General features: G+C 38.1%; 1 protein-coding gene across 1 annotated transcript; it reads right to left on the reverse strand.

The window, feature by feature from the left end:
• Positions 1–656: 656 nt before the first annotated feature.
• On the reverse strand, positions 657–20,008 carry LOC145444015 (mirror-image polydactyly gene 1 protein-like). Its single transcript, XM_080321918.1, has 15 exons — positions 19,428–20,008; positions 18,954–19,045; positions 17,183–17,443; positions 16,288–16,375; positions 16,152–16,217; positions 15,958–16,063; positions 13,668–13,796; positions 12,245–12,341; positions 10,199–10,328; positions 10,096–10,138; positions 9,485–9,655; positions 7,543–7,635; positions 3,993–4,087; positions 2,792–3,028; positions 657–1,123 (listed from the first exon to the last, which is right to left on the reverse strand). Exons 1-15 carry the CDS (start codon positions 19,550–19,552, stop codon positions 1,048–1,050), a joined length of 1,809 nt encoding a protein of 602 aa, XP_080178044.1. The 5' UTR covers positions 19,553–20,008; the 3' UTR covers positions 657–1,047.
• Positions 20,009–20,071: the final 63 nt, after the last annotated feature.

Raw genomic sequence — 20,071 nt, forward strand, 5'->3', positions numbered from 1 at the left:
ATATCTTTGTCAATCCGAATTATCGCAAGAATGTGACACAATGAAATGATGGGATGACGTCGAAACAACTAGGTGAAGATTATTGATAAAACAGCGACCTTGGCCCCAAAAGATAAGACAGCAAGAAACATAAAAACACTTTGAAATGTGGGTTTTGGAAAGGGTAGAATAAAAATGGGATAACAAGACATTTTAAATCTAATTTGAGTAGGCTACATCATCGAATCAAATTCAGCAGAGTTAATAAGATAGTATCATACGAATTGTCTCGCATGCCGTTCTAGTAGGATGCACTTCGTGCAGCACCCCTGTACCCATGCTTGCGAACGCCATGCAGCAAGAATCGAACCCACGACATCAGGGGTGTAAAAACTAAGCTACTGCAATAGTCAGCTCTAGGCTATCTCAATTGGCCGTGAAGCAAGATATGGCTAGTTAAGGGCGGTAACAAAGAGGAAAGTAAACGAAACAAGACCACATTAGCATATATAGCCCTAATGTAGGCTACCTCAACTTCATTTCCAGTACTAACATTGCAAATGTGTGTTAACAATGAAAACATTTGCAGTGCACCAGGGACCTTGCATCACGCGCAAAGTGAAAGTAAGCATACACGTAACGAAAGTCGAATCGAACTTTGTCGATTAACACACAAGTACTCAATTCAATATTTATTAAAACAATAATACAGTGAACAGGCTCTAATGTAAAATATATCATGCTACCACAGTACATGCTACTTTCGTGCAATATATCAGTCATGTGAACTCGAAAGGTAAATCAGATTGTTTGATAAAGACAAAGGCAAGAGTTTGACAATAAAACTCTTTGTATTGCACAAGACAAAATATGAGTTGGCTTTGGAAACACTTTTCGGAACAGCATAAATACAGACAATATCAGATGTGCTAAGAATAATAGCAAGCGTGCAACAAGATCGTTATATTCTGAAACAACAGGACAATATGACTACGACAGCACCAAAAGACAACATACTCTTAAAATGAAACAGTGTTAATCACTCTGTAGCAATTTGACTTGATACTTTTACTCATGGGTGGATATGGGATGTTGTGCTTGGGCTATTAGCTTCTTCCGCAGCACTTTCACCAACCTTTCAAGCCTGAAACAATTACACAATATAAGTAGGCAGTTTGATATACGAACTGGAAAGTAGTTTCAAACAGTATCATGGTGTCACATAAATTTAGTGGTAAATTGGTAACGAGTTTCTTTTTAAATTGCAAGATGTATCTTCTCGACAACGCAAAATGACTAATGACACTACTAACAAGGCAATTTGCAAAAATATATTTTGCTACCATGATTCATCGCCTATTTCGCCCAGTTAATACGGTAATATTCGCTCAAAAAATCCCAAAACTTGTTATCTTTTAAAAAAGTTCTAGTCGCAGATTTAGAAAAGCGAGTAGTTCCAGTTTCAGTTTCACATGAAAAAAAACTTAGCTGCCGATCAACTAGAAAACATGCGTAATCGTTTGACTTGAATCACGATAGCGGTGTTATGTTGTGTTCTTGCAACCATTGCTAGCTAAAAGTCTTAATTACTGACCATGGCGTAGTGAGGTGAGGTTTTGTGGATCGAAAGCGTTCTTATTTCAAACTTGTACTGGTGATTATGCAAAAAAACGATCCGATTCCAAGAAAATAATAATTAATGGAATTGAACCTAATAGTTAGTTCTGTCAGTTAGTTAGCTGTGGGTTTTTATGGGTCGTTAGTTCTAGTTCCAGTTGAGAGTTTGGAAAAGTGAGTAGCTCTAATTTTGGTTGCAAGTTGTGAAAAATGAGTAGTTCTAGTTCCAGTTGCTTATTTTGTGAATCCAGTAGTTTGTACAAGTCTGGGAAATAACTCCCATGAGTTGCATGACAACTTTCTGGAATTACATTGTATAATTCCCAGAGTCGCCTGCATGTCTCCTCTTTACAGCGCTTAGGCCAGGGTGGGTGTCTGATTTCAAAGACTACTCCAAGTCGTTTCGACACCTTCCTATCTTTTCATTGTATCGCAGTCTTGTGGTGTTTTGAATTAATGAAAATTCTTAATAAACTGAACAGAACTGAAGTAGTTTAGTTGCGGCTAAGGTCGTTTTGGAAATTTAGCCACAACTAAACTAGTTCAGTTCTGTTCAGTTTATTAAGAATTTTCATTAATTCAAAACACCGCAAGACTGCGATATAATGAAAAGATAGGAAGGTGTCGTTTTGGAAATATTGACGAAATTAAGTAATTTAAGGTTTAAAAATATTTGGAAACCAAGTTTTCTGTGTTCAACTGGGTTATATGAAAACTTTCTGATATCAGGTTGTATAACTTTCGCCGTTAGGAGGGGCCGTTCACATTCTTTCATTTGTGTGCTTTGGAGTCGACTTTTATCAAAATACGCCAACCAAGGCTGTGTCAACAAAATGAGTTTGTGTACCATTTAAAAATAGTACATTAAACACTCTCTTATTCTATATTTCATGCTGGTGACAGAATTGTTGATATACAATGTTCTTTCCAATTCTCTTCTAGTCGCTGACGACTACTCCTGACAAGAGTCGGCCGAAAATATTCGGATTCATTTCAATATGGATATGCTATTCAATTGTATATGGGAGTTCTGCACCTCCAAGAAGCTCTCCTGAGTTACATCAATCCTGCGTATTAGTTTAGTTGTGGCTAGAGCCGTTTATGAAATATTGACGATCTTTTGATTCTAACTTTTCCTTTAAATGCAAAGTCGTATGACCATAAAACCAAGATGATTAAAAATGATATATCATACTTTCCACACTTTTCCTGACTCCTGTTATAATCTTCGGCCAACTTCTCGTTTTCCTTCCTCACAGTGTGAGCCTCGGCGCTTGATCTGTTCAGCTTGTCCATCAGCAGGTGATTCTTGCGCTGCAATTTCTTGGCCTTGTCTCGGTTGGATTCCGCGTCGGCTTGTATTTTGCGCAAGCAGTCGTTGTAGCGCTTTGCTAGCTCTTCGTCTTGCGAGTGAGCCTGCGACTTGAACTTTCTGTAATGCGACGAGATTTCAGTTAATCAGGAGAAAATTTATATCAAACTGACACGGTATCTAAAAGCAATGGAAATTGTATCGTCTCTTGCAGGGTTGAAACCAAATCAGAAGGCTCCCAGTCAAGTCGAGTCATTTTCTTTTCACCACCGAGTCAGCGAGCAGAGGTTCGAGTCCAAGTCATTGTGTTGAATGCTCAGTATCCAGTTACAGTCTTGTTAAACCCACGTTTTAGACCTCTGTGTGATGATATGGTATCTATCTATGATTGGCATTTATAATAAACTAATTTCCCTCACTTTTGCAGTTTCTGGTCACATTGTCAAGTACCAGTACGAATAGACGAAATCCCAATAGTGTGGTTACTTTACTATTCTTCGAAATTACAATAAAATGTCGGCCTTGGCCATCTGATTCTCGAGTCATATGACTTGGTTCGAGTCATGCGCAATGATTCGAGTCCAAGTTGAGTCAATACACAAATTGACTCGAGTCGAGTCATTTCCGTGTTTTGAGAAAATGACTCGAGTCAAGTCGAGTGGTCAGAAAATCGTGACTCAAGTCGGACTCGAGTCGAGTCATGACTTGAGTCATTACAACCCTGACACAAATACCTAACAGTAAACAATACGATAGTGACAGCAATATATCAACTATCAAAATGGTAAGCTAACCAAGCTGACAAAGGCAGTGCTTCACATGATTTTCGATAAATAGTAAAATACAAACTTCATAGAATAAATATCCAGATTTCATCGAATTCCCATTCAAGTTTTTACACAAGCTTGATTTATTTTCTCTTGAAATAACCACTGGCATATGCCGAATGTACGGAGCACGTAATTTGTTAAATCGCTGGGAATTCTTAGTTTACGAATTCTTAGTTTACATTGACATGTTAAATGCATTGAGACCATTGGTGTGGAACCCACATCAGCCGCACGAGAAAGTTTAAGAAACTTACTTGTAAGAGGATTTCAGGTGTTTGATCTCTTCCTCTGCCTCGTACAGTCTCGAATGTGCTTTCTTACATTCTTCTTCCGTGGACAATACTTTATCCTGAAAAGCAAGGGCACATTTGGAAAGATGATCTGCAACATTCCTTTGCGTCACATCGCCGGCGACCCCTACAAATGTCCATTACATTTGTGATTCGATTACGAATTCAGGCTTCGAGTCGAGTATCACTCCTTATGATGTCGTAAGAGTATGGGGGATGTGGAAAGTTCAAATGTGTGACTTTTATGGTACAAAAAAGAAAATAATGAATTAATATCGTTATAACGGAATGCATTTTGATGACGTTCAACGAAGCGATAAATCCCTTTTGCAAGTATACATTGCCAACATTGGTATCAGTCGAATTGAGATAGCATCCGATTGGACTTTCGTGATATCTTGTGCTTGCCGTGAGAAGCATAGATAAGAGATGTGATTAATACTCTGGATTCTGTGTGAATTGGATGTGCTTTGCTCGAAAACATGGGTCACCAACACATGGCTGGCAAAGTCATGTTTTGCGGCCAGTGACCTGATTTGAGATATCGGAAGAACGTCTAGTAAAGTATTTTGAAATGTTGAATTGATTTCAGCTTAAAAATATTGATGTGGATATATTTATTAGGCTGGAGTGAAAACAAGGATCTTCGTATTGCAACCTTGTATTGACCTAGATTGCAAACAACTGGTACCTCACGTCACCAGGATGGGCTTTCCGTAGCCCCAGCACATCTGAGTATGTGGTTACTCCTGCCGTTTACCCTCATTTTTTCTGTTTTTTGGCTATAACTAGTTTTGTGTTCACAATGGAGTAAACTTTCTTCTTAGGACTCATATAAACATGATGTTTCTTCATCTTTTGAGCTATATATCATCACTCTACGACCAGAGGTTGCCGAGATATGCAATTTTACCCTCTCACGCGCAGAAAGTGGTGGGTTGCCGGCTGGGAAATTGGGGTAATCCCCTAATATCAATTTTTATTAATGTTTCAAGTCATTTGTCGGGATTTAAGAACCCTCTTTTTCGATTTAAAAAGTATTTTCACTCCACCCTAATATATATATATGTTTCGGCGATGGTAATAGCATACCGTGGAGGAAGAATTAGCTGATTTGAATGGACATTTAGACCGAGACACTGAGAACATGTCTTGGCGCTTCCACACATGATCAAGCTTTACGAGGAGATAGTTTTCCAGCAAGTAAGGTGTCTCGCTAACCACAATATCGATTCTTTAGTCGCTGAAAAGTGTTGCCAGGTATCGTGTGCAACTCATAGTTCAAAACAGAATGAAAGTGATGATTTTTTGTTGTATTTGTATTTCTTTATTGGAATATTACTCATTTTGTGGTAACTGTGTCCGTCACCTATGTCAGAGAGCGCAGCACTGTAGTGCCGTAAAGTTTTAGAAACGTGCTTGGTCAACTGTGTGGCCTATTTTATCTCGATGTTGAATTCATACGGCCCACAGCCTCTACTAAATTTGCGCGGTAAAAAAAAATTAGATGCCGAAGAAATAGAAAAGATGTGTTGACATTTGATGTGAATCGTGATACAGCTGTTATTTTGTGATGTTCTTGCAAGTATTGCTAGCTCAGGGTCGTCACCAGGCGCGTAGCCAGGGGGGGGGTTTCGGGGGTCGAAACCCCCTCCTTTAGAAACGCGAAACCCCCTCCTTTAACGCGAAACCTTGCTCTTTTTAAATGACCGCTCTGACGCTAATACTCGTTTGCAATTCAATAAGTCATATTATCAGTATTGTGCGCGGCGAATTAACGAAAGGCGCGGCCAATTAACGAAAGACGTGTTGCTAATTAGCGAGATTTGTCTGTGCGCATTGCACTGCACAGTGTAAAACGCTACACGATCTCCCGCTGAGATGATTGGCGAAATCAGGTCATTCATTGTCGCGCGTTCGGCAATCATTACTAGCCTGATTTACCGCGTCTCCAACAAGCCTAATTCCGCTGGCTTGAATAATCACATCTGCAATAGGCCCGTGGCGCACGATATCGTCACTGGCCTTCACAATCACATCTGCATTGGCTTGGTGTGCACGATATCTTCGTAGGCCTACACAATCGCATCTGGAATAGGCCTCGTACTAAAGATATCGCTAGCCTAACTACCGCGTCTTGGGCCTACCATGCTTCGGCTCCTATTTCTCGATGGCTTGGATAAAATGCTATCAAGTATATGCTGATTAGCGATTGTGATTAAAGAGTTACATCTCGTAACTGAATAACATCGAATGTCCGCACATGTTCGACGCGTGCGTACATGCGTAATTGATTTCCACTAGTCTTCAGCTATAGTCCAGTAGGCTTGAGTTATAAGAGGTAAAGGTTTGAACCACCTGAAATCGGCGTCATTATAGCACATATTCCATAAAAACTCGTACATTTTGACTTGCCTAAATCGTCACCGAGGCTACGTAAGACGCAAGACGCATTGATGAGCGGGCGTATTTAATTGTTGGACGCTTTGACAAGCGGGCGTATTTAATTGTTGGACGCTTTGACAAGCGCGCGAATTTAATTGTTCAGCGCGTTGATAAGCGCGCGTATTCAAATGTTCGACGCGTGCGTATTTCATTGTTCACGACAGATCAGGGAGTCGCTAATTAACAGCACTTCCGGACTCGTCGAAAAGCTTATCGTACGCCTATAATCGCCAACACGGGGATGTTGTATAATCGTTATTTACGCATCGCATGTACTTAACCCTAATGAGTCAATGCTACGTTACTAAATTCGGAAAAAATCGAAACCCCCCCCTTTTATTTCAAACCCCCCCCTTATTTTTCGGCTGGCTACGCGCCTGGTCGTCACCACTAACAATGGCCTAGGAGGGGTGGTTTTTCAGGTTTGATAAAAACCACTCGCATTTCTAACTCAAAATCTGTCCTTTTGAAATGCCAATTCTATATCAAATATCGGAATTGAGTCTGGATAGCTGAAAGTTAGTTAGTTGCGGTTTTTAAAGGTCGTTAGTTCCAGTTCTAGTTGCGCATTTTAAGAATCCACGAGTTTGTAGAAGTCTGCGTGTTGACTGCGTTTACAAGACAAGCCATCGCCGGAAGTTGAGTTAACCAATCTGTTCACATAGCCAGGTGAATCGAGAGATAATACGCAGCGGCGTACGCAAGCAACCTTCTGGAGTCATATCGTTTGAAGAAGTTACACAAAACCTTCACGTTGCGTTACAATCGTGACAAAGCGTAATGATCTCTTTTTGCCAAATCAAAATATATACTAGTATGAAATCCCTTCTTTAGTTTCACATTCAAAACATCAGCGCATTTTACATTGTACAGCAATTACTCTTGTTCCAAATCATTAACAATAACGTACTGCAGCTGATTACTGCAGGCTTACATATTTCGCGGACCATTAACCCATCAATATGACAATACTTGCCCGTTCCATCATGTAAATTGATCAGAAGACAAGACGTATCACCTGCTATGCGCCGCACATGAAATATGCAGTAGAAAACATTTGGATTAGTACCTTCAGATTATTGTTGATCGATATTTTCTGAGACTTCTTCACGTCGCTCAGCTTATCCACGTAATTCCGCAGTTCTTGCTCCAAATTATGACACTGTAAAAGGGAACCGGGTTATGATCACAGATGGTTGGCAATAAAGGATACGTGCTGTCCTTTTTTTCAAGTACTGAAAGACGATATCACTGCTCCCTTTTATTTCATATTTAAACAGTTTCAACAGCTTTAGAGACCAGAACAGGCTACCATTTTTAAAATTTCATATTTAGTTGAATCAATAGTATTATCCAGACACAATTACTGACGGTTTTTATGATGTGATATGAAATTTCAACATAGAATTTTAAAGTGTCAACTTGAACAAAGAAGGGAGGCTATATGAAAAAGAGACTGCATCTGGTATATTAAATGAAAGGTTTGTTTATAAAACGACCTGTACTATTAGCCTTATTATTTAGATAATATTCAACATCAATAACAATAATTTGTTTTTCACCTAAAGTTGAATTTGGAAAATTATTTCATACCATGTTTCTGCAGCTTTATATACCCTCATTTGTAAGGGCCTATCAATTTAATCAACATCACTTATAATTCATACTGCTTATGAGCAATGGTGGCATTGACCACATGAGTTGACATGAGCAATGCAACACATGACGGCCGTACCTGAACTGTGGACATACAAACGTAAGCAGTATGTACTTGCCTTTGTATCACTGAAGATAAACAGAGCGCCTACTCAGTCATACTATACATTATTTTTATCGTGAGCTGTACGACAGGCAAGTAATCAGTCAACTGCACCGGATATAATAATAATAATCAATCTGTCATTATTAGCTGTGTTTCAAATACTGCTATCCGTTCTGAAATGATGAATGAAAGCTGTAGGCAGTGCAGGTCTCATACTTCTTGCTTTAAGTATCGCAAGCTGTCCCTTTTAAATTTCAATATGAATATATTATGCAATTATATATCAAACCAGTACAGTAATTATGGAGGCTGATTTAATGTCATTAAGGTGGAACTCTTGGTGAGCCTTGTTCATGTCAAAGAATATGACTCTATTCACATTAAGCTTCCGTGTAGTTTGAACATTTAAAAATAATGTTGGCGAGCTTCGTTTGATGACGTTGTCAAAAAGTAAGGTATCCAAGTTATTGTCTGTTTTCAGCTTACTGGGACAGATCTAGACAGGCCATGGAGAGTTCCCTTATTGGTGAAAATGCTGAAGAACCTGTGCTTTGTCAACTCCCATATACTATATGCCTTTTTAGTTGGAACTTATTGTTTTTTATTACTCTACTGAGGTGATATGGGCTGAATGTTTACAATGACCGTCACTAATCAATTTTTTATTACTCTACTGAGGTGATATGGGCTGAATGTTCAAAATGACCGTCACTAATCAGAAGTTCTACCTGAAGTAATGTCACATTGTGATATTGGCAGAAAATGTCGGTTTGTATGCAAAAATCTGCCATATCTGTATCCGTCTAAAATTCTGATACCATTCGGGCTCTAATAATGACTGCTTACAATACTCGTCACCAGACAGACTTTGTCTAAAATAAATTTCAGAACAAATATAAGGTGGTAAGATGGAATAATATTTTCATATTCAAATACGAATATTTTTGGCTGACACTAGAAGAGAATGTTCTTTTCGATTGTCTACTAGGTCCTGGCGATTACTCGTGACTTCGAATTTCATTCATTTTATTATGGTCTTTTCAAGTCTCTCATAGTTGCTGACGATTACCTCTGACGAGTGCCAGTCGAAAATGTGCAGGTGTATTTCAATTTGAATATATATTATTCAGTGGACTAAAGTCTGGTACCACCCAGAGCCTATTCAAAATATTAAAAGTCATCGAGATAAGGAAGAAACATAGAAGTAAGTCATAAAAGTATGGTAATTCAAGAGATTTTTCATAAAAACCTTGGCTACGGCATCGTCTCTTTCGCGCATGACAACCGCCATTTCTTCTTCGGTAATTCTGCAGCGCGCGTTCTTTAGATTATTCATTCTGGCAAGCAGCTCATTTCCGCATCGCTCTATGACCGACGCCGAGTCAGCGTCGGAAATTTTATCGACAAGATCCATCATGGTCTGAAAATAGGTAAAAAATGCCAAACGCAAATCCCAAATCAAAATTTGTAGGAAATTTCAGAGTTACGACAGTCTGCTGATTTGTAACCGTTCAGTTGTGTAGCTTAAACTTGAGGCACGATAAACCGGTGACTTGGGCAAGGCATAGAGATTCAAATACTTGAATCCGAGACAAGTATTGATTGTTATCATTCAAGTCGAAGGGCTTCTTGGAAGGTTACAATTGAATTGGAGCTCAAGATATTCTCTTCACCATCATTATTTGAAATTTCAAGCCGGTGACGTCATATTTGGCGATAGGATTGTTGATATACAATGTTCTTTCCAATTCTCTACTAGTTGCTGACGATTACCCCTGACGAGTGTCAGCCGAAAATATTCGGGTTCATTTCAATATGAATATACTATTCAATTCTTTTATCATTGAACATTAAACCTACCTGGTCTCTTTTCTCCTTGTCAGGATTCGTATCTTTACTCGGTCTGCAACGCAATCGTCACATCAATACCTATTCCTTGGATACCAGCTCTACAATGTCTTACGTGGTGTTCTTCAGAAACATGGCCTTGGCTCTCATTATCGCGTCATCTCTATCGCGCGAAGCGATATCGATCCTTTCCAGCATAGCGCTCTCTCTCAACTTTTGAGCATTTTGGATCTCTTCCACCAACTCTGCGAGTAAAACACAGCAAATAGCAGCGACCAGCATTCAAGTAGTGTAAAAATAGGTGGTATAGGGATCTATCAGTGCTCCCCAACCTTTGTCAGTTCGCTACCCACTATAAACGCAGGTCTTAACGTGCGGCCCACAATGAGATAAGAGCAAATGAATGAAAGGCAAATTACTGAAAAAAGAAACAATGTACTGTATAGGCTAAGCATGCAATTTACTATTAATGCGAATGTTGGGTTTGTATATTAGCTATCATCAGGTCAAGTCTGGACTTGACTGCCTTGATTTTACTCAGACCATCCTCCCAATGTAAGATCGTCAACATTCTAAAAGTTTTTCAACTGTAGCCTACCTATAAAATTGATAGGCTATCATATAAATTAGAAGATTGCTGGCATTCCATAACAAGCAAAAGTGGCCCTCTATGAAGTATTCAATAGAAAACTGTACATTTAGAAATGCTTCACGACACACTGGTTGGGAGGCACTGGTATATATCAACGTACAGGTTAGGGCTCTTCAAAAATGACCTTTTTTTCTCAAATCGTACTGGCTACTTGATAAAATTGTTAGGTTACCTAATTTAAGCCTACACACAAAATTTGGTTCAATTCCAACTAGTGGAAGCAGAGTTATTGCCGTCGAAAAATTTGGATTTGAATAAAATAGTATTTACGGTGGGCACCACTATAATAAATAATTAAAGAATTAGTCACCGTAAATACTGTTTTATTCATAATTCAAATTTTTCGACGGCAATAACTCTGCTTCCACTAGTTGGAATTGAACCAAATTTTGTTAACATCGTTTCTATAGACAACCCAACACTTTCATGGGGTGAACAGAAAATTTTCAAATTTTTTGTTATTTATTGTTATATAATAAATAGAAACTTTCTTCTCCTGTAGCAATGCGGCTACTGGTTGGAATTGAACCAAATTTGGTGCGTAGGCTTAAATTAGGTAGGTAACCTAACAATTTTATCAAGTAGCCAGTAGGCCTACGATTTGAGAAAAAAGGTCATTTTTGAAGAGCCCTAATACAGGTATCCTGATTAGTGATTGCGACTCATCAAAATAATGCAAATCTTCAAGTTACTTTCTGCTATCATCATTAGGAAACCTGATGATATAAAAAGAAAAGGTTATAGCAAAGCATGGCACTAATATCGTGTAAAAAGGGGAGATCTTGGAAGATAAGATCAAATAAAAGTACCCACTGCGTCATGTCAAACCGCATTGACACTTCATGCTGATAGTATTTTTGATTTTTAAACTCTGTTGTATTCTCCTAGAGTGCAATGGTAGGCCCAACACATTTTATGATATACAAGGAGACTGTCTGCAATCTGCATTAAGCATTGCTAGGATTAATGCAACCGTGTTATAATCCCGCAATTCTATATGTATTGTTGTATGGTGCAGGTAGTCACTAATCTAGGCTACATTAAAATCAAGTGACGCATTAAAAATGCAATCACTTCTGTAATTGAATCACGTCTATACATACCGTAGTAAAACAACCCTAGACGTTTGCTGAACACAAACAAAAGATATGGTACCCCAAATGTATTACGCATAATAGTTTTTTACATACAAATTACTGAAAAGTAGGACATACACATCAGATGGCATAGCTTTTTCACTGATATGCATATAGCCACAAATGAATAACCATCAAACAAAGAGTTATGCACAAATTTTAGAATGATGGCAGAGAGCAAACACAATGTGTTGTCTCTGATGTTCAACTGACTCCACACAACATCAGTATATGAGTATAAGTACCGTTGTGTATGAACTTTGAAATTTGCATTCAATACCGGAACAACTATTTATCTTATCTCTCGCACAACAAAATTTCCCTTGCAGTTACTAATTCTCTTCACGTTGATAAACAAACTTGGCTGACTTACCGGCTATTTTCCCTGTAGAGTTTTCGTGAGCCTTCAACTCAACCTGAATTTGAAGCTCTTCGATATCTTTCTCCAAGTCCGATATTTTATCGCACAGCTGAAAATGAATGAAACCAATTGTAGTTTGCCTGTAGGCACTAATGCTATTTAAGTGGAAATATTGTTGCAAATTCTACATCTGCAATTGACTATTATCATTTAATACTACTTCAAATTGACACAATAGTTTACCATGATCGTACGTGTGATTTTATGGCTCAGATTTACATATTCCAAACCAAAACTAGGAAAACCATTAGGAGTGTCATGCATTGTATATACATTATATTACCTACTCATCAGAAATTATGGCAATTACTAATTTATCATCTATCAATTACGGTAAGGTTATTTAGTGTACAACCTATCTAGTAACAGGCATTTCCTGCTACACAGATGATGGGCTGCTACAGCCTATTGTTATTATATTCTGATAATCATGATTCTTTCATGCATCATGCTCAACATTATTTATTATCATTATGACTCAAATGGTGTGCTGTTCCTTCAGTTGTGTCCTTGAATGAATTTAGTCTGAAACTGCTACATCCCCCTTCTGAACTCGCGCATTGCACTGGCGCAAAGACGCTGACATATAGGACATCGAGTCGATTTGGAATAATTTTCATTCCATATGATTTATAAATATTTATTTACTATTTTATTTCATGTAATTACACTGTAGAAAAATGCTTGTTGAAATTAATGCCTCATCCCTATGTAGTTTTGAAAAGTGTGCAGGCATCTCAAACATTTCAATAGAAAATAATAATCAAGAAGTCTCTTTGTGTTTGGCATAAGAGTGGCTGCTAATCATACCCGAAATTCCACAATAGTTGTGTTCTATTTATACCAAGTCACAAGGTTCCGAGTCACAAGTCAATCTCACTCATATAGTTTTGACTCGAGTCAAGCCGCCTCATTTTCAGTTCGCCACCAAGTCAAGTCAGAGTCCAAGTCAGTGAGTAAGAGCGTCGAGTCCAAGTCATTGAGTTCGCTGTTCAGTTTTGAGTTCAACCCTGCTTTTTTCAACTGTGCTCGAATGATATCGAATACTTTGCATTCATAATATTGTAATTTTCCTCAGTCCTGAGAGTTTCTTGCCCTATTTCCAAGTATCAGGACTGATAGACGAAATACCAATAGCGTGGCGACTTTACTATTCTTCGAAGCAACAATGAAATGTCTGTCTTGGCCATCCTAGTCTCGAGTCATACACAATGACTCGAGTACAAGTCGAGTTAATACACAAATTGACTCGAGTCGAGTCATTTAACGCATTGGAAAAAATTACTCGAGACAAGTCGAGTCACAATCGAGTCGAGTCATGACTCGAGTCGTTAAAACCCTGACTAAAACCTTCCAGTAACAAAATAAAGCTTACCGTGTCACTGTGTTCTTTTTCTGTCCGAAGACGGTCCTGCAATCGCTTATTTTCAGCTTTTGTCTCTTCCAATGCCTTTGAATTTTTCTGCGATTTACCAGTTCTAGCAGTGGTTGGTGCTGATGTCGTCTTAAGAAATTACCAATGTTACGTAGATAGCAGATAAACGGCTAGAAAACAGTGCCAAGACCATTGATATAACGATTTTGAGAGTGATCTTTATTTAATTTTCTACAGTATTCAAATTCAGTACTGCAATTCACATATTAGCATTTAATCACTACATAGGTTACTTACAAATCTTAACAGTAGTTGGATTAGCTACTTTGTGGTGCTTTGTTTTTAAGCACATCTAATTCTCTGGCTTTCACAGCCAAGATAATTTTTATTGTCAACAAAAAATCGGTTTTCAAACAGTTTCCCATCATTTCTATCGGCCAAATTGTCGTAGCTACATGGCAATCCCATCCCTTGTATTACATTCATAGAATATAATATGAGTAATATATTGGTCACCACCAGACATGAGGTGATTGCTGCATGAATGTAAGATATTGTGATTGTTTGCTTCTGAAACGTGTGGTTATGATTACAGTATTTCGTAGTATCTCTATTAAGATTATATGGAAAAGGAATCACCATTATAATTATTGTGCTCAATTGCACAAAAGATTGACACATATATATTCAAAATAACGATCGAGATCGGACGGCATAAGAAAACAAATTTTTGAAATCCAGAACGCCAATTTTCGTTACAGTTACAGCCCATGCTATACAAACGGCTGATTTATAGCAGCAAAGAATGAGAATATAAAAATTGGTGCCACTTTCATAACCAACAAGGACTGGAGAATAAGAAAAAGTGTGTAAAATTTTGCAATGAGAATACTGCTTTTCATCAGGTAACACACATTACAAACTACAAACCACATTACAACATTTCAGGTCACCACAAAAAGAATTACTGGGGTATGTAGTGCAATTTATATCAGAAAGACGAGTTGCGATAATGTCATGTTTACAACGTATTATTTAAAAGTATCATTTGACGGGGAGAAGAAGTTCAAATATTCAATCCGTTAATGAGCAAGAACCAGCATTCAAACCGACTTTAGCTGGCAGGTATAACCAAACGCCAACTTGATTAATTGCAATAACGCCGACATTCGATGCGAATAGAATTTAGAAGGATGCTTGAATCCAAGCGAGTAGAACTTGTGATTCTCCCGATGTAAGCTATGGCAGTAATTCTTGATGACCAGAGATATGAGGTCTTCCTATTTATCGTAATCATATGATGTACGATGTACCATTTATCAACTATGAACCAACAGGTGACTAATTCTTTACTGCGTAACCGATGACCAATGACAATGAGCAATGCATAGCTGGTTCTTTCAAAGTAATAATAAACAATGAGGTTAGATTTGAAACCTTGCTACTCTATTGCTAATATCTTGATACATCACTCTAGCTGAGTGGTTCTTTGGATGAAACGCCAATGAGACGATGTTGAGTTTGAAGTTAGAATATGAAGGCTAGCTGAGACGCCGTGGGGTTGCTAAAGAACGATGATGTGTATTCCGATATAGGGAAAAAAGCAAAGAGAAGACATAGGTTAAGATTTTTTCGTGGAAAAATTTGAGCGGCAGAACCATTCCAGCATGTTGTTCTCACAATGTCTAGCTATAGTCTTACCATCATTAATATATTCATTAGACCATAATTATGCACCCCAAAAATTATCTTAAAATATAGTACTGTCCAACAACGTAACTACGGAAAGGTTTGAGGTTTTGCCAAATTTAACCAAAATGATTCAAGATCCCGATTTTTTGTCGCACTTTTCCAAAAATACGTCGACAGCAAGCACTTTCTCTCCACAAACGCAGTGTACATTATTATTGGTGCAAAATGTGGGTCACACACTTCACGAGCGTAGTTTTACAAATATTCAAATAGCTTCTTGACATTGATATAAACCCGAATATTTTCGGCTGACACTCATCAGGGGTAATCGTCAGCAACTAGTACAATATTAATAATAATATTTAAATAATATGGAATTTGTGACAGGGTACTTATACTACCATTTTGAATGGTGACTATCATGCATAGATATGAGACATGGATCAAACACAATCAGTCAGACTCCTTTTATGGGGATTTTCAGACTTTCTTTACCTCTCTAGCCAATGATAAACTGTGTATATCCGATGCCGTTTTTGGCATCATAAGAAATCAGCACCAGTGAGCATTTACATAAAAATAACATGTCAATATTTACCTCGCACACAGACTCGTTGTTTGCATGTCTCGATACCTCACCAGTCTGCTTGCCTTGCCTATTTTTGCGACTGGGTGTGTCATTTGAAGTTGCCGAGTTATTACCTCTGCAACAACGACATACCGGTAAACAGTTTTATTACCAGGACCAGCATGAATGCATCGAGACTAATGCCTCCCAATGTGAAGCAATACCTTGCGCTAAATAAGCCATTGTAGGCCATCCGCTGTTTCACATGTGAAGGTGACTTTGTCTTGAAGCTTCGCAAAGAGAATAAACATAAGGGATTTGCGTACAGCTAAAGATTGTAAACTAGAAATGAGCACGTACGAGTTTGGCTTGGTGGTATTGCGGACAGGTTTTTTCTCAGTAGCTTCAAGGATCTGCTTGAAAAGCTTGTCTCTCGCATGAGAATCATCTGCAGGAAGAATGTAGGTTAGGATAATAAGCTTTAATACAGTGCGAAAACATGTCTAGCATATCTTCAGTAATAAATTCAAGGTTCTGATGGCATGTGGCATGATATAGGCCTAGGTAACGACACTTGAAACAGATTAGGCTACTTGTCTCAGAAATCCATTTGAGTAGGCTACCGCTCCTAAATAGAAAATAATTGAATAGCTGGTTCATGAAATTGAAACAATATGTTCCTTACAACTCAAATACTTCAAAGTTTGCTGTTACCGTCGTCACAATATCAATTTGATGGTCCAAAATTCTGATTGTTATGTCATACTTTGCCATATTGGCCTAACTTTTGAATTTGCTTCAATGCCTGTAGTGTGCAGACAACTCTTGACACTCTTTTCTATTTCTTTCATCACAAACCATTGCAACAGACTTGTACAATCTACCAATTTTGTTGGGTGGCAGTCAACAACTGTTTTTCAATTCAATTTCAAATCAAGTTCTAGTTGCGTATTTTGAAAACTTAGTAGTTGCAGTTCTATTTCTAGAGTATAAATATTGTGCATTTTAAAAATAATTCAGATGTTGCTGGCAGCGTGAATCGCGATACCGCTGTTGTGATGTGTGATGTTCTAGCAGCAATTTCCAGCTCAGAGTCAGAAATTCGTATTATGAATTATCGGTTAGTTTTGTTTTAGTTAGTTGTAGTAGTTTGATAAGTGAGTAGTTCTAGTTGCACACATTGCACATTGACCAGTTCTGGTTCTAGTTGCAGATTTTGAAAATCCAGCAATTTGTACAAATCTGTTCTACATACCAGAGCAGTCATCGGAGAGCACCCGCTTCAGGCATCCCCATCTCTCGTCAACCTCTTTTTCGACCTTGGACGAATTTTCTCCATCAGATTTACTCGTCCTATCAAATCCGTAGTTTGGTACGAAGCTCGCAATAGATTCGTCGGACGAATGGGAACAAATCTTCTTCGACTCGTGAAACAGTTTGGTCGATGTCACAGCTCCGAGGGTTGATGAAGATAGGGATATGGAATCTTGATCGACTTCAGTCATATTTCCGATATCTAAATTGTTGATGCGACATATTTAGCAATAGAAATAAAATATATAAGTAAGGTTTCATAATATTGTAACGTAAGATAGTCACTAACAAATGAAACACCTATTTCCGCATTGCTCACTCAATCTGGATGTTTTTTCACAGTTTGTGTTTGAATACTTTCACCCACTTCTTCGTAGCTGGGATTACCTAGGCTACTTCAAGGGGCACTGCACTCTAAAACTGATGTGGTCTCAAATTGAAAGGCAAAACGAAAAAAAAATTTGGCCGCAGCCATTTTATTCAGAACGCCACCGTAATGGAGCTGCAATTTATTGAAATTTCCACAAGTGTTTCACGCTCCAGCAGTCACGTAGAGATCGAACTTTATATAGTTGTCAGCTGATGTTATGAAGGAAATATGTCGTACACGGTGGTTTAGATACCGCGTTCAACGGAAGATGTTCAGTCACGAGATTTATGTCAAAATCGGGCCTAGTGTATTCTATTTCTTTAGGACAGAAATAGATTATGTCTAACAATGTTTTATACATAAACAATGTTTTATACATAAAAATAGGACATGATCTATTTCTGACGTGGCTTGATAGCCTATTTTTACCTTGCAGAGGGTGCCTATAGGTTTAAAAGTTTGAAGTACTGGCGTAAGCTCTAATCACTTCGTTTCAAGTCAATTTATTAGTGACGAAACAATGGCGTTGCGGTGAAACCAGACTTCACAATTGTCGAATGACTATGATGACTATGGTTGCCTCACGGGTCACACCAGTGTGCCGAGAACATGCACATTGTTCAAATTGTGCATACTTGTGTATTGTTCAATTACAGAGAATTAGTCAGCACCTACTTGATAAAGCAATAAATTGTATGTCTGTCAGGCTCAAACAAAAAAATTGACTCAAAAATTTTCCTTACAGTCACGAGTCAATCACCATTTCTGAAACACCGAGTCAAGTCAAGTCATTTTTGCAAAGTTACTCGAGTCAAGTCATGTGAAAAGGCTTATTCGAGTCATCCCAACACTGATCGACAGGCCAAAGTAGTTTGGTAGCCTATGCATGTTCAACCTACTTAAGTAGCTATGTTGTGAGAATATTTTTGTGTAACAGCTTTTGCGACCAAATAAATAGGCTACTATCTATCAGGGAAGAATACATATTTACTTTTACATTTTAGATTTTGTCAAGTACGAAGTAGTGTTTTAAGAGAGTTTTAATCACGGTTATGGGGCAAATCAGATATTTCATGAATGACAGTTGAACAACTCTGGGCATAAAGATCATTTCTCAACTGGTTAAATGCAAGCATCTTTTTCCTAACAAATTGAAATTGTACTTGAATGATTCGTGTTTGTTGAATCGATTGGTTGTTTAAAATTGGTCGTAAAAAATTAGCTATATTTCTCAATTCAAAATATATTTGATTCTACCGCACAAGCACAGCAGCGGTCTGCACAGTCTTATGTCAAATCTCTCAACTCAGGTAACAAATTATTTGAGAAAACGACGGATCACCTTCACAATCTTTCCAGTTCAAGTCTTCAGATAGTTCTGAAGTTGTTGTAAGCCATGTTTTTGCATTGCCTGGTTCTCCATCACTTGCTTTCCTGAAATGAGAGGGAGATAAAATATGTTTGCATTGTGCCTTGTATGTCGAATTTTGTGTGTGTCTTGAGTAGATCTAGTTACATCACTGGTTGCCGCAATGGAGATGATATCAAAATGATATATAGGACATATATTATATATTTGCTGTTAAATCATAGATCTACTAAATATATAGGATGTTATTATTATAATTAATTACATTCAGAGTACGGTAGCCTTAGGGACATTGGGCTCTGTTATTAAAGTCAGTGTCATAGTTTCAAATTGAGCAGATCACAGCGTAATTATGTTCTAGGCAGTATGAGATTTGTCAACACACAACAATAAAAAATAAAAACACGCATAGCAATGTCTTTTGATAACATCCGCAAATGGGCCTACCGTTCAAGTTCCTCAAGCTCCCTTTGTAACTTGAGAATTTGTTCATCTGCACTGTCCACCGCATTTCGCAAGCCCGATAGCACCATATCCGCATGACCACTATAGTCTTCTACAACTGTAGCCATTACGTAACAGCACTAACCTGCTTTTAGTAAATAAATTTGACAGTGAAAGCATTCACACACCTTCGTATTCGCTACTAAAGTATGAGCGCCGGGAGGGTTACGTTTTCTACTAGTTCTCAGTTTTCCAGGCTAGGTCGTTGAAAAACACGACACGTCCCTAGCGCCATGTGTCAAGCACTCTTCTATAGCGCTTCAATAAATTAGCATTCACAAACTTTTTTATCGACCGGTCATGCTAAAAAAACTACGCAGTGGAAGATATATTATATAAGCATTAAGCAACGCAGGCATATCAAAACGAGCGGTCATTCATAAGTTCGTTTTAGTAAAAATTGTTCACCGCAAGAACCAGAACGACATCCGATCCGACCCTGCTAGTAACTGGATTTGTTTGTTTATAAAACTAATGTGTGTGTGTGTATGCGAGCAACGCGCACCGGGTTCGTTTCGTCTTTACAGTCGCTGTCGGTAAATTGAAGGCTCAACCCAAGCCTATCATGAATAATTCGTGTACTGGTG

This window comes from Botryllus schlosseri, chromosome 8 (assembly GCF_051294905.1).
Source record: "Botryllus schlosseri isolate E-star chromosome 8, Bs_hap1, whole genome shotgun sequence".
In the NCBI taxonomy this organism is placed as follows: Eukaryota; Metazoa; Chordata; class Ascidiacea; order Stolidobranchia; family Styelidae; genus Botryllus; species Botryllus schlosseri.